We start from the raw sequence: 15,200 nt of genomic DNA on the forward strand, positions 1-15,200 counted from the left end.
CTTTGTTTTTCGATGTTTCAGTCATTCCAAACCCGATTTTCATCAAATAAACATTGAATTCCTCTTAAAATGGTATGCTCTGTACAATATCATAAGTGTTTTCTTGGTATCTCACAAAAAGTTAAAAGCCCAATTCTCATCTCCACCAATACTGTACCATCCCTTTAAGTTTTGGCCAAATTGTTTCATCCCATGGTGCCAAGAAGATGCCTGAAGCATAGATTTAAAAAAATCACACACACAATTCAAGGTGAAATTTAATTTTTCACTACTGACGTGGTCTGATTCAGGTATGACTTTGTGCTTAATTCATCAAAAGCAGGAGAAAGCCTTCAAATATGGTCTGCTAACTTCAATATCTCCGCTGTACATGCAAGTTGTGTTAACTCCCTGAACTCTGTAGGTTGAATTGATGCTTTGCAGGCTTCAGAAACATCACCTCTTTGCTCGGTTGTGAAAGAGTTATAGTAATTAGTGGCTTTGCATGCAATGAGTTAGTGGAGCAGTTCTTCTTCTGGTGTTGGGCTAGAATGTTGGTGATGCGACATCCAACGCATCAAAAATCATTCATGCATGAGAGAGTTTGTACCTTCCCTCACCAGCTGGCTTTCACTCCTTATCATATTGCATCGAAGGGTCTTCTTGGCTGTCTTAGTCCAGACCATCCACAACTGGAAGAGGGAGGGAACACATACAAAATGTGATTAGCTTGAATCAGAAAATCCCTAGTTCAACTGGGGTGTGGTCAGCTGCCATGAAAATACAGATGGATACCAACAGGGTTATATCGTGTAAATCTTGGCGCTATAATCACAGATCCTACACACTACGTAAGATGATAAACTCTCGGTCGAAAAGTGAAGCGCTGCTGTTTGGAACTGTGGGATTTTTAAGGAGTGCGCCACTAGCGTTGAGCGGGTAAAGTTTCCAGGTGAGCAGTACTTTCCCGATTTGTTTGTGTAGGACCAAGACAGGTTAAGACAAGGAGGAAGGAATTTTCTGTAAAGAATATGAGTAAACCTAAGAATTGATGCAGTACTTTAAACTGCATCAATAGCTACACCAAACCATTAGCAGGTTTATAATCATTTTGATTTCCAAAAGACTGTGCACAGCAAGTTTTCGTCTCACCACCCTGGTCACAGTGGGCAGTAGACTCGCACACAGCTTGCTCAGCTCCGCTCGCAGGTCACTACAATTGCTGTCACTGCACGTCCACAAATTATTGCGAACTGCCTTTGCAAAAGGCTAACGCCCATTCGATTGTATACCAGCTCAACGCAAGTGGGTGGCAGCCACTTCCGTTCCACCAGCAGCCGTGTAAAATTGGGAGAGTTGATTATCTTATGTAGTGTAGGATCTTTGGTATAATCAATTAGAGAGAGAGAGAGAACACAAAGCATTCCTACAGGAAAACGGTCCTGATTATCAGCGCACAGAAGTAGTAGTGTGGAAATTAACAAGCTGGGCTGCAGATCATAACTCACAGATTGCAGGGGCGGATCCAGGAATTCCGTGAAGGGGGGTGCAATAAATATTTCTGGTGCTACTTCCGGGTTTCATCTCATTTTTTCTTTTTATTTCTTTTGTTTGAACAACAAATAAAGAGGGGGCATGCGCCCGGTACACCCCCCTCTGGATCCGCCAATGGATTGTGAAAGTGGCAAAATACTCATTTCACATCATTTGCAATCAAACCAAGAACTTACTTCCGGGAATGTTGACCTTGTTTGACCTCAGGACATCAGCCTGCACTGAACTCATCACCATGTACACAGATTCTGGGTTGGACTGAAGGAAGAGAATTCAGAGATTAATGACTGTATTATCTGACAACTACCTTGAAGGTCAATCATTTTTATATAGAATGTAGAACAGACAACAATTAAGAAATATAGAAAAAAATATCTTGTGGGATATAAAACACGTAATCAAATCCTTCACTGAGCAGGATAAGACACATACAACTGTTAGCAATATTGCATCATATCACTATGTTTTGTTGGTCATTGTCCTGCCACTTCTTTCTTTTTTTTTAAATAAAATTCCATTATGCTTGCTAAGACTTCAACAAGGCAAACATTCAGGGACTTATTCATGAATTGTGCCCAGTCATTCTATATACCCAACACTACTTGCTTACTGATTACTACTCTTTATAATCTATCACCTTGTGTAAGTAACATATGAGAGTTAGAAACTCAACTGCTATCAAAGTGCTGCGAAGTATTCCTTAACATGTCACTTTACTAATGGTAATGAAAAGTAGGTGGTGTTTGTTATTCTGAAGGTTCTTTAATCCATTAACGCAATAAGATTCATTATCTGATGGTTCGCCATTCCACAACACAAAAATATGGATTACCTAGAGGTTCATTAATCCAAATATTTGTGGCATTTTTCTGAAGGTTCATAATTCCTAAAATGAAATGTTTCACTATTCGAAAGGTTCGTTAATCCGAAAATAAAATATGGTTCATTATCCCGAAGGGTTACTCATGTGAACATGAAATAAGTTGTTATTCCAAAGATTCGTTAATTGGAAAATGTAAAGACAGGGATAAAAACAAACCTTCAAAGTTATAAATCTGTTTGTTTGTTTTCTTGGGGTTTTTTTGATTGACACCTCTTCTGAATAATGAACCTCCCGGTTTTATTTTCTGTTTAACCCATTGAGGACGAGTCCCGAGTATACTCGGGCAGGTGTCTATGGGAAATGTGTGTTGTAGCAAAATCAGTACGTCCTCAACAGGTTAAAGAACCTTTGGAATAATTAACCTTAGTTCATTTTTGGATTAACATACCTTCGGAATAATGAACTTTGTTAATTTTTGGATCAATGAACCTTCAGAATAATGAACTGTATCAATGATAAACATTAAAAGATGTGGACCATCTTGCTGAATTTGGAAGCATTTCTTCAATTTTTCCCTGGTAAAATCATATCTCTTTGCGCCGGCAGTCAAACTAGAAAAAGCAGAAAACATATTCTAACATAGGCAGATACACATTCCAATTTCATTTACAGTTGCTCAGCCTTCACTGTTTTTTTCTCCATCATGCCTCCGTTCCTCTCTCCCCCTCCACACTCACACACACACCCAGACTTTCCAATTGCAACAAACTATCATTTCACATTTATTGTGCTTCTGTGGTAAAAAAAGTAATATCCAGTGCAGTCTGCTTCAGAATAACATCGGAATAAGCACTGACAGACAGCTGATGCAATTACCTTCTTGACCCGTGATACACTTTTGCAAAACATGTAGTTATTTCTGTACCCAATTGTCATTGGGACACACATCAAGGCATGGACTTTGCTGTTGAGTTACATTCGTGTGCATTGTCTTACCATGGACTTTAGACTGAATTCCCTAAACTAAATGTCAAGAGAGTCACAATTACCTCTCTATTTGTGCCCTTGCAGTCATATCTTTCACAAATTTCCTCACGTCTCCATCCATTGCATAGATACAAATATCCGTTAATCTACTGCACCAGTTGTATCACAGTAGGTACTGATACATGTACATGTGATGAGATATCAAGGCACATCAATCAATGTCAAGACCAAAAAGAAAACAAAACATGTACGCCAAACAGAAACCTGTCACTGTGTCATACTCTCAAGGTAAACAGCACACTTCAGCAGATACAGAAAACATTTATACCTAAAAGGCTAAACTCATCCTTACTCAGTTTTTATGATCCCATAGAAGTAAAGTCCTATATCACAAGATCATTCAACTTTGTCTGCTATCAAGGACAACACGCACGTTCTTAATTAGTCACAGAGTACGGCATGTTGTTCAATTACAGTGTAATATGTTTAATCAAAGCACAGTTAGTTTGTCAAGCAAAGGTTCTTTATTTTGCACAGCGCGAGAAAGAGATAGATCTATCACAATTAAATTGGGTCTTGATGAGCTATCAAATATGGTCAAACCGATTGCACACTTATGACGAAATACATTCCCTGAGGCACGAGTACAAAGTCTGATGCTTTGTGGCAGCCACGATAGAAACAAGGTCATAATTTCTTGGAGTTACGTCCTTATTCTGAGTAGAGGGTTCTTGCTGACAAAGCTCTCCTCTCCTTTGTGCTAGGGACTGACGAAATGTCAAAGATATTTACCCACATCTGCATTTGACACAGCCTTTAACCCATTGAGGATGGACTGATACTGCTACAAAACACATATTCCACAGACACCTGCCCGAGTACTATATAAGCTGTTATTTTCGCGAGGGTTTAATTTTCGCGAATTTCGCGAATCACTATTGGATGGCAAATTTAACAACACGCGAAAATGCCTCCATGCGCTGTGTTAATAGAGCATTAATGTAAAGGTCAGCATTGATTCGCGAAAACAACATCTCACGAAAATGTCTATGACCTCATCATTCGCGAAAATATCTGTACACAAAAATAACAGCGTATACAGTACTTGGAACTAGTCTTCAACAAGTTAACCCCACCTCAAGGAAGCATGGATAAGAAGTTGAGGGGGAGGGGAGGTATCATCCTGATACAGTCTCATCATTATCATAATCTTCGTCACAATGGGACTTGCTTAATGGGGCAAAGGAAGCCACAAAATGGTCCATTGGATATAAGCTAGCGGCTAAAAGGAGAATATCAACAGATGGGCGAGGGTAGGGAGGCTACTCACCATAAACATCTGGTACAGGGTGTCGCCCATTGCTTCTCGGCAGTTCTCATCCACAATAGGGTATGTGCTGACTAGGTACTGGATTTTTTTTTGGGGGGGGGGGTGGATAGAGAAAAAAACAAAACAACAAACAAATAAGAATTTCATGCTCAGGAAAAGCACAATGAAAAACTCATCAAATGTCAATTAATTCTTTTAACCCGTTGAGGATGGACTAATTTTGCTACAACATGCATTTCCCATAGACACTTGCCCGAGTATACTCTGAACTAGTCCTCAACGGGTTAAAAAAACCTAATGATAACCACTGATGGAATTCATGTACAGTATACACTGTATGTCATACATTTAGCTAACTATACACAGCCCAGTCGCTGTACATGGTACGTCTCTGTTTTCGCATAGCGTAACAGTGTCTGGTCGGGCTAACATTTAGCGAGTCTAATTTTGTAGAGAAGCACAACTCCCCGGTAATTTCATGAGGGGTTTAATTCATGATCATGGAGTACAGCAAACGGACTAAGAAATGTAAGCATGCAAGTTGCATTTCTATCGCGATCATAGTTAATATTCTTGCATGTTGTTAAATGTGAAAATACAAGCTGACTCGCAAAACTTGCGTAAATAGAAATTCCGAAAAATATATGATGTATATCATAGATTGTGAGGAATAGGGTAATGATACCTATCTACAGTAACTTTGAAATAGACTAGTGATGCTTAGATGAGGGTAAAGGTAAGGGTGAGGAGGATGTGGGAAGGGTATGAGAAGGGAGAGGAATGAGAGGGGAAAGGGAGGAGAAGAAGAGGGAATTAACCCTAATCAGGCTGGGCTTTTTTGGCTATGCTATATCTGGGGGGGGGGGGGGGGGCAGATTCCGCCCCCCTTCAGATCTCGCCTATGGAACGCGTGATCGCGCCAAAAATTGGCACATGCGACGCCCGCGACGTATACTGTCAAAATGTATGGTTGCTTTCTCCGAAAAATTTTTCTTATATTTTATATTAATTAATTATTGTAATTTATGCATAAAATCAGTTTTGGGCTCTAAATCACTTATTAATGCTCTAATTAAAGCTAATTTCTTTTTGAAAATGTTTCTTGTATCATTCTCCTGAGACATAGGATAAAAGAAATCTGTATCGAAATTAATTTCTTATGTATTTGATTGTTTTTTTGAATTTCTTATGTATTTCTTTGTTTTTCGACCTTTTGTTTTTGTTTGTTTTTTGGCCAAAATTTGTCACAGACTTTTTTCGAAGCTTTATTATGCTAAAATAAATTAATTTTGTCCATTCTAAGTCAAGATATGAATTTTTATGCGAATTAATTGAAAAAACACAATTTGCATTGGATTTGTACACAAAATCACGTTTTGGAGCAATTTTGGGGTTGACAATTTTTTTTCGAACGGGCGTCGCGTCAAAACGGTACGTGCGGGCGCAACAATTTTGGTCTCAAAAGTTGCGCGATACTTGAAAGAAAAAAGTCATGAAACATCGCGCTTATCGCGCTACGAAGATATTGCGCGAAACGTTGAGGGGGGGGGGCGGATTCCGCCCCTCCGCCCCCCAGCCTGATTAGGGTTAAGGGAGGAAGAGGAAAGAGGAGGAGGGGAAGGGGTAGAGAATGGGTATGGGAAAGGGAAGAAAGGTAGCAAATAGGAAGAAAGGGGGACAGGTGAAAGGGAGGGGGAAGGCATGGGAGTGGTAGAGTGGCAGAGGAAGAACTGATGCTGAAAGACTTTGGGTCCTGAGTACCAATCCTGGTATTAAATCACTTCCAATCACTATTACATTTTAACACTTAGAGACAATCGTCATCAATGGCTTGAAGAGAATTTTCATCCTATGGACGAATAACAACTCAATTACTTTTTCACAAACTTCTCAGAAGCAAAACTTCAATAACTGTTATTATCATTATCACTGTTACTGTTGTTATCATTATCTATGCGTCATGAATGAGTCGTACTAATGCCAGCTACGCTGCATGTGTGTTGCTAAGAGATAGCCAGCTGTTGCCTAACAACAATGATCTCACCTCCAAAGTGATGCTTGCCTGGCGCTGGCTGTCGGCGTGGTCCTCATTTCCCATGGCTAGCATCAGGTTATGGACGATTCTTAGTTGGATGAGCTTCTCACAGATCTGGTGCGACTCCCGGGCTAGGATGCTATGTACATGCGGTAAATGTTATTGTTTTTGTGTTTTCTAGTCCTTTTGTATGAATAGCACCAGTGTGCTTAGAAACACCAGTATAAAGTGCCATATAAATTTGATTATTATTATTATCACTATTATTATTATTATCATTATCATTATCATTATTATTATCATTATCATTATTATCATTATTATTATCATTATTATTATTATTATCATTATTATTATCATTATTATTATTATTATAATTATCATTATCATCATCACCATCATCATCATCATCATAATTATCATAATTATTATAATTATCGTTATTATCATCATAAAGGAGAAAAATGACCATACACAACTTCAGACAAATCACTTATTGGCCAGATGTGTTCAGTTAGAATCCTGAGTTGACTAATTTAATAGACAATGCTGCACACTGGCACTGGTCCGACGGTCCCTGATCAGTAAATATCACCCTCGGACCAGTAACCTTTTCAGGAATGGACAAGTAAAAGATGGAAAAACTGGGCACCCGCTGGTCCGACAGACAGGTTGGACAGGCAGAAAATATGAGTTAGTGTGCAGCCCTCAGTTAGAATATGAGTAGTATAAGAATTGGGATGTATAGAGTACAAGTAGCAAATAAATCCACTATAAATGAACTGAGGAGCTCCAACTCAAAGAATATGCCAGTAGTCATTTCTTCTTGGTAGATTTGCAGGCCATCAAAACACAAAAACAACAATAGAAGTAATATCAAATCTCACTATATGCAATGACTTGACTTGTTGTGAATGTTTCACAATTTGTCATCCAGACAACTTTACAGGAATTTCACTAGGTCCATGAAATGGTGCTAATTATAGAGTGAAATCTCACCATAGAGAAAAATTTTCACAATATTTCCTTCCTATTGAGAAAAGGGGAGAGGGAAGGGGACTTGCAGCTCAATAAATGCTGAAATGTCGTGTAAAAAAGAGCGCCGAGGAAGGACATGTTGATCTACATAATCATCTCTACGCTCCGCTTATCCAATATTACATGTACTAGATACATGTACCTGGTAATTTGTACTGTTGTTTTTCCATCAGCACTATAGTGAAGGCTTGAAATACACAGATCTACCGTATGTCCCAAAAAAAATTACAACGGGACCCTTCGCAATGATATCTTTAAAGATAGTGAATCAATCCAAATACAAATTCAGGGTATGAAACTATATCTCATTACCCACATCTTACAGAAAACCCCATTTGATTTGCTTCAATGGTCAAAGAGAAATGAGGAATTTTGTAGAGGATGTCAAGAACCTCTTCGCTCCAAGTTCTGTCTATTGTATTCACACACAAAAGCATCGGGGAGCTAAACTTGGAAGCATCAGACTCATGACATGCTTTACAACATTCCACATTTCTCTGTGACCGCTAAACCAAATTGAATGGGGTTTTCTGCAAAACAGAGCTAAGATGTTGTATTTTAAGACTCTGAAGTAGCATTTAGACAGTTTAATCATATTGGGTGTTATCAATGCAAAAATTTGATTGTAATTCTTTTTGGGACATACTGTATACAACAAATATTTTTGCATGTTTCAGCTGATGTGAGCCAAAATCACTGCCACGGGTTGAAAATAAAAAAGGCAGTGATATTTGCTGATTCTCTTTAACCCATTGATGACAGACTGATTTTGCTACAACAAACATTTCCCATAGACACTTGCCCAAGTATTGACCAATTCTGTGACGCGCTTTGTGTATTTTTGGCATGGGCGCAGCCATAGTGGGTGTCTTAGCCGACCCCCCCTTCCCACTCCCCACCCCTCTCCCTACATTAGCACGCGCGCAGAATGAAAAACTGCTTTAGCCAATGGGTGTCTCGTACTGAGTGCGCGAATGCTTGCTTAGTGCGCGAACCTTTGTTACAAGTGCGTGATAAACATGTTGCCCGGGGTGGGGGAGAGCAGGGGGGGGGGGGGGGTCGGCTCAGACACCCACTATGGCTGCGCCCAGTCCCATGAAATGTCTGCTGCCCTCAACGAACCCGAATCGGTCAATACTCAGGACTAATCCTCAACAAGTTAACTTACCCAATGACTTTGGCAGCTGAAGCCTGTTGCACAAACACAGGTAGAGGGCGCTTTAGGTCTGGTGCACTTGGATCTAGAAAGAAGAAAGAAAGAAAGCCTGCTAAGAGGGATCTGGACCTCGCACAGTCTCTACTGCATTGTAATGATGACTCAATGAATTCAAATACATGTATACACACAAATAATAATGATAATAATCATAATAATAATAACAATAATAATAATCATCATCATCATCATCATAATCATAATATCATAACATCTTATATCTTATACACACAAATAATGATAATAATAATAATGATAATAATAACTTGTATAGTGCATAATACAAGCATAAGTCTCTATGCGCTTCACATTCATAACATTATGCATAAAAAGAAAAAGCAAACAAAATCTACAGAAAATGACAGAGTATAACAGTGCACAAATAGGTAACATTTATTTGCATTTAGATAAGGCTCAGATAAGTTAAGTTCAGCTATCTCTGAAAAGTTGGTGAGATGATTACTTAATCACAGAATATAATTCATCTAAAACACATTGAAGGAGCTTTCACTGCAATTTTTTATTATTGTTTGTATCTTTTTGCTAGTGAATTAAATTGAGAATCAGATGTACGAATGGTGGGTAGCATTTTTATTCACAATTGACAGTTCATATCAATCTTTTTTATTTCCAGATATTATTTACTCAACAAGTTTTTCGTCTTAACACAGATACCCTATTCAACCAGTTCACATGAAGGGCTCAAATCCACATAAATCTGATAGCTGGTGTCTTAAAGTGAACAGAAAGCTAAAAGCCAGAGGAAGATTTCAGTCATGGAATAAACTTTGGCACAAGGTGGTGCCCAATATTTGTAGTGAATACATGCATATTTTGTCTCCACCATCAAGTTGGATACACACACAAAAAAAAAAATCTTGTGACTACTGATATATAAGATAAGACAACAACAAAAAGAAAATGCTCGGCTTTTCACATTTTTTTAAACATGGGAGAAGACAATAAATGTAATACATTCTTCAGCGGCTGTCTGTTTTATGCCAAGTCTTTGCCAGAAAAAAAACCCAAACAAACAAAAACTAGAAATGTCGCTATGGCGACTGGTATGCCTCTGCCTTTATGCATGGTTCTCCTAATATGTCCATACTACAATGTCTTCACAATGTGTGATGAGTTTCAAAATAATTGGCAAAATATTAAAATGATAGGTTTGTCACAAATGTGTTGCATATGTTCACTTTCCTTGACCTAGGTTTAATTGGATGGATAGCTACATGTATACTGCATAAGAGTGCAGGTATTTGGGGATTTGAGGATTTTTACTTCACTTTTGACCCTTTTTTTAATAAGTCTATGCATTGATTAAATTTTCGAGGTATGGAGAAAAAATGTAATTTCACTATCAAATAGTAAAATATTTGCATTTTAACTTGGCCTTTGACCCTTGTACTTTGACCCTTGGACCCTAAAATTCCCAAGAGAATCACTGTCAGGTAGAATATGCATCGATATTATGTACTAAGTTTCATGATGATACCTTGAGTCACTTTCGAGAGATATATGGACCAAGAAATGAAATTTCGCCCTTTCACTTGACCTTTGGGCATGAAACTTCCAAGAGAATATCTATTGGGTTATACATATACAGTATATATCCAGTTTCAAGAAAAATCTGCCAAGTATTGCATTTAAATATGAGGGAAAAAGTGAAATTATGAGGAGTTGACCTTGACCTTTGACCCATGACCTTTGATCCATGACTCCACATTCCCTAGATAATCACTGCTAGTCAGTACATACATATGTACTAAGTTCCATGAAGATAGCTTGAACCATTTCCAAGATATGGAGAATATTAAAGTGAAATTTTAACATTTTCACTTGACCTCTGACCTTTGAACTTTGACCTCATGACTTCAAACACTCTCTAGAGAATCTTTATTTTGTATTACATGTATACACCAAGTTTCAAGAAAAAACCTCCAGGCATTGCATAGATATGGGGGAAATAGTGAAATTTTGAGCATTTGACCTTGACCTTTTGACCTTTGATCTTGAGCATGTGCCCCCAAAAATTGATAGGCACAACTTCGTCCACTCATGCATATACATACCAAGTCTCATTAGGATACCTTAAACAGTTTTCTAGTTACGCTGTCCACAAAATTCATTACAGACGGACAGATGGACGGATGGACGGAAGGACGGACAACCCGAAAACATAATGCCTCCGGCGACACTTCGTGGCGGAGGCATAACAATGTAACTAACATTAAAAGGTGACTCCTTTCAAACAACGCTATCATAAGAGATCAACTTGCAGCACCTGAATCCTTCACTTGCCTAGGCACTTATGTATTACTTGCTAAGCTTTTACATATCTACGGATCTCACCATCAAGGATTTCTGGTCGATGTAGAATCTCCTCCCTGGAAGGGGAGAGGGCAGCAACCAGGTTGTTCAGCAGCTGGTCCTGGATCTCATAGTTCATCAAGTCTTTGATCAGCTCAGTTCCTGCCAAAACAACCAAGATTACTCTCCAGTTATAATAATAATGATGATGATAATGAAAGTATCAATGAAAAATAAATAAATTAATTAATCAATCAATTAATCAAAGATGATGATGTTGATAATAACAATAATAATTAATTAATAACGAATATTATTTTGCACACGGACAAACTAACTAACAAACGAACAAACCAACGGTAACAAAAACATAACCTCCTCCCTTGGCGGAGGTAATAACAATAATGATGATGATAACAATAATAACAATAATAGTAATGATAATAATAATAATAGTAATGATAATGATAATGATAATAATAATAATGATGATAATGATAATGATAATAATAATAATAATAATAATAATAATAATAATAATAATAATAATAATAATAATAATAACAACAACAACAACAGTAAAACAGTTTCTAATTTTTACTCAACCAGAAACGATAAAACTGATTTGTTGGACGTACCTTCAAACTGGACCTCGAGGTGGTAGGATCTCAGCAGGGCTACAGCTGGCTCTACAATGCTTGGATTAGCATGGCCAATTATTTTCTGTGGGCATAACAAAGAAGATAAAGAATATACAGTAGTTCCTGATTTCAAATGTCATCTCTACACCTCACAGCAGTAAAAATTGTGTAAGTTAAATGCATGGAAACAGTAACCTTTATTTCCGCTGGAAAATGCATATTCATTTTTCGGGCAACAAAAAAAAAACACAAAAAACTATGGATTTCTGTAGGTTAATGATGAAGGTGGTTTCTGAACTTGTGAAAGGACAATAGAAGCATGGGTGACCTTAATCCTATGTACACTCTGAAGTCATATAACACTTAGGCACAGCAACTGGTAAGCGCATTATGGTTCAACTCTTACTCCATTTGCCCACTAGACTTGTAGGCTAACATGAAGAACATCACAGTGTTAGTCATGATGTAAAAATTCCTGAGAAGCCTTCACTGTCACATCCCAAATATACTGTACCATTACAGACAAAAAAAAAAAAAAAGTCGCTGGCAAGTAATGACATTGCCTAACGTAATCAACAATCAGCTTCTACTACAGGGTTACGGTTATTGTTTTCAATCCATTAATTTGACAATTTATAACATGCTTATTATCTATGCTGTCTGCAGATTGGCTCAGTACATGGTAAAGGTCACAGCGTGCAGATATTTTGCAGTACACCACCCAACCATAGCCCTGAAATGGTTTGTTCTTTATATATTCTTCCCACACTGAAGTCTGAGGAGAACTGGACAAGTGATTGAAAAACAGTTTCATAACGGACAGTTAACTGTCAATCATCCATATTCTTTTTTTCTTAACCCAGCATTCTACCAAGTAAAATTACTCTCAGTCCTTTTCAGGACTACCCCTATGTCACCTGTCTGGTCATCCTACCTGGACTATCCTGAGGGTCTGGGCAGCCATCTGCTGAGCCTTAGGGGAGCTGCATGGCAGCAGGGCGATGAGACCCTTGTAGACCTGGGACTGGAACTTGGGGTTGCCCTGGGCCAAGTTCTGAAGGAGGCTCCTGGCACACTCCTGGGTCTCTTCAGACTTGGACCTGGCCAGACACTCAGCCACTGCCCGGATACCTGTGTCACATTACGACACCACACAAGCAGGTCAAGGTGTTAAAATTAAGTGTTCCACAGTTCATCAGTGACTTCAAGCATTCTACTCAAAAACTTCATTGCATTCTTTATTGTCTGTACCCTAACCAATCACTGAAACAATTTTGTAGTCACTCCATCTTGCACAACAGTTGAAAACACAAACTGAATTCAAAAAGTAATACAGCACAGACGGAAAGGACACCCTAAAACAAAGATAATGGGAGGAATAAATATAAAACAGTGGCAACATCGTCAAGAAAATGCGAAATCAGACAAGGAGAAGAGAATGCAACAAGACTAAGGATACAGCAGAGAGACAGGAAAGAACCTCTGCTCACCGTAACTCTCACAGATGAGCTCCTTGTACTTGCGGCCAGCGTTGGCCACACACTGGAGGAGGAGCAGTGCCTGTGTCTTATCCTCCTCCTTGGCTTGTTTCAGGCCAAGAATCTCCAGCACTGTCATCACTCCACCCACCTCAAGAAACTCAGCCAGAAACTTGTGGCTGCACAAAGGACAGAGAAAACTTTGTTAGCACCATGATGGACAGTTTTCAGACCAGTGTATTTGTAGCTCGCTGCATTCCTTTACTGGATTCATCTACCATGCAGAACAAACACTGTTCAACAAAACAGGCTTCTGAAATTTCTTCTAGTTTTTTTTTTTTTTTTTTGGGGGGGGGGGGGGTGTCAAATTTCACTTAATCTTGCTCCATAGGGAACAAAATCATGACATGATTTATCAATATCCCAATTATATCACCAATCTATACAAATAATATGCAGCAGTACCAAATTGATTTAAGGAGCAACCAAGGCTCTTGTAAGAATTAAAGAGTGGATTTACTTTACATTGTGCCATTTACATCAAGTACAATTTGACTGAAATACCGGTAATAATTTCAATGTGACAAACAAATCCATATTCATTCAAATTCATGCAATTCTTGTGTCACATTGTTTTCATGTAAATGATTGACAAATTGCCCTTTCGTTTATGTTGATGCAGGGCAATTTGTCAATCAGTTGCAAATCCCTATTTAAATGACAATAGAATTTAGTAGGGAAGAGAAAACTTACCCGCTTGATGCTGCTAAGAATATTGTTAAAGCTTGCAGCTGTAAATTAACACAGGTCCCAACCATATACCTGTTCCAAAGGAGAATTTACTGTCAAGGAAGAAAGACATTCGTCATATGACATATCCAACGCAAGTAGATATACATTTCTGTTTTTACTGTAAACTTTACTTCACACAAATTGTATTCTGGACAGTATCCTGAAGAACATACGCTTGCACAATGGTCTGTAGCAAGTAATCAATACACTGTGACAAATCAATGCTTTTGAAACATTGCTGATGAGACATGTCACTTTTGTGAAAATGGAACAACTGATATTTGTCAATATGCATAAATTGAACAGTCCTACCTGAAGTAGTACATTGTGTCTGATCTACAGTATGTCATGGTATATATGTCATCGTCAAGTAAAGCAAGGATACGTGAGGCGAAGCCATGCAGTCAATCTTGCCAGAAAGAGGCTTGCTCCCTGCGCAAAGTGGGCCTCAATTTCAGGCCCAGTCTTGTTGTGGTTGTTGAGGACAAAGTCCTGTAGAATGTGTGCCCTGACTGCCTTGGAGCCCTTGTCCCACTCCCGTAGGAGAGACAGCATGTTGCTTGTTGATGTGTTAGCCGATGCCATCTGGCAGCCTTGTGACTTTCTTCGAGCCAAGTAAAGTCAGTCCTTTCTTCACAACTTCCTTTCAACAGAAAATGACAAACCATGAAAGGACTACAAATCAACCTGCATGTAAGGATAAGAAAAGAAGTAAAATTCCTAGTACAACTATAAATCAAAGAATGTGCACTAGTTTCTATAGTTTACTTGCCAAGTTTTCTTATTCTTCTGCTTTTCTTAATCTTCAAAGAGGTATACCGTTAGTACATACCAGTATATAGGCCTATGCAGCCTATTGCGAAGATGATCTTGTGTGGGTAGGTAGGCTACTTCGCCGGATTAGCACCCTGCTCTTTTAAGATGAAAAATGAATGAAGTTGAATCTTTTATGTGCATGGGTTGTGGCTCTCTCACAAACAGGACCTCCATCTAATGGCCTATCCAAGGGGGAGT

At 38.5% G+C, this 15,200-nt stretch overlaps 1 protein-coding gene across 1 annotated transcript; it reads right to left on the minus strand.

The window, feature by feature from the left end:
• Positions 1–651: 651 nt before the first annotated feature.
• LOC139728118 (armadillo-like helical domain containing protein 1) lies at positions 652–14,771 on the minus strand. Its single transcript, XM_071639077.1, has 11 exons — positions 14,572–14,771; positions 14,148–14,216; positions 13,407–13,573; positions 12,851–13,047; positions 11,914–11,998; positions 11,318–11,437; positions 8,915–8,987; positions 6,718–6,847; positions 4,674–4,751; positions 1,710–1,791; positions 652–671 (listed from the first exon to the last, which is right to left on the minus strand). Exons 1-11 carry the CDS (start codon positions 14,769–14,771, stop codon positions 652–654), a joined length of 1,221 nt encoding a protein of 406 aa, XP_071495178.1.
• Positions 14,772–15,200: the final 429 nt, after the last annotated feature.

Source organism: Diadema antillarum, unplaced genomic scaffold, assembly GCF_040938485.1.
Source record: "Diadema antillarum isolate AM-2024a unplaced genomic scaffold, OU_Dant_1.0 seq00000166_RagTag, whole genome shotgun sequence".
Taxonomy (NCBI): domain Eukaryota; kingdom Metazoa; phylum Echinodermata; class Echinoidea; order Diadematoida; family Diadematidae; genus Diadema; species Diadema antillarum.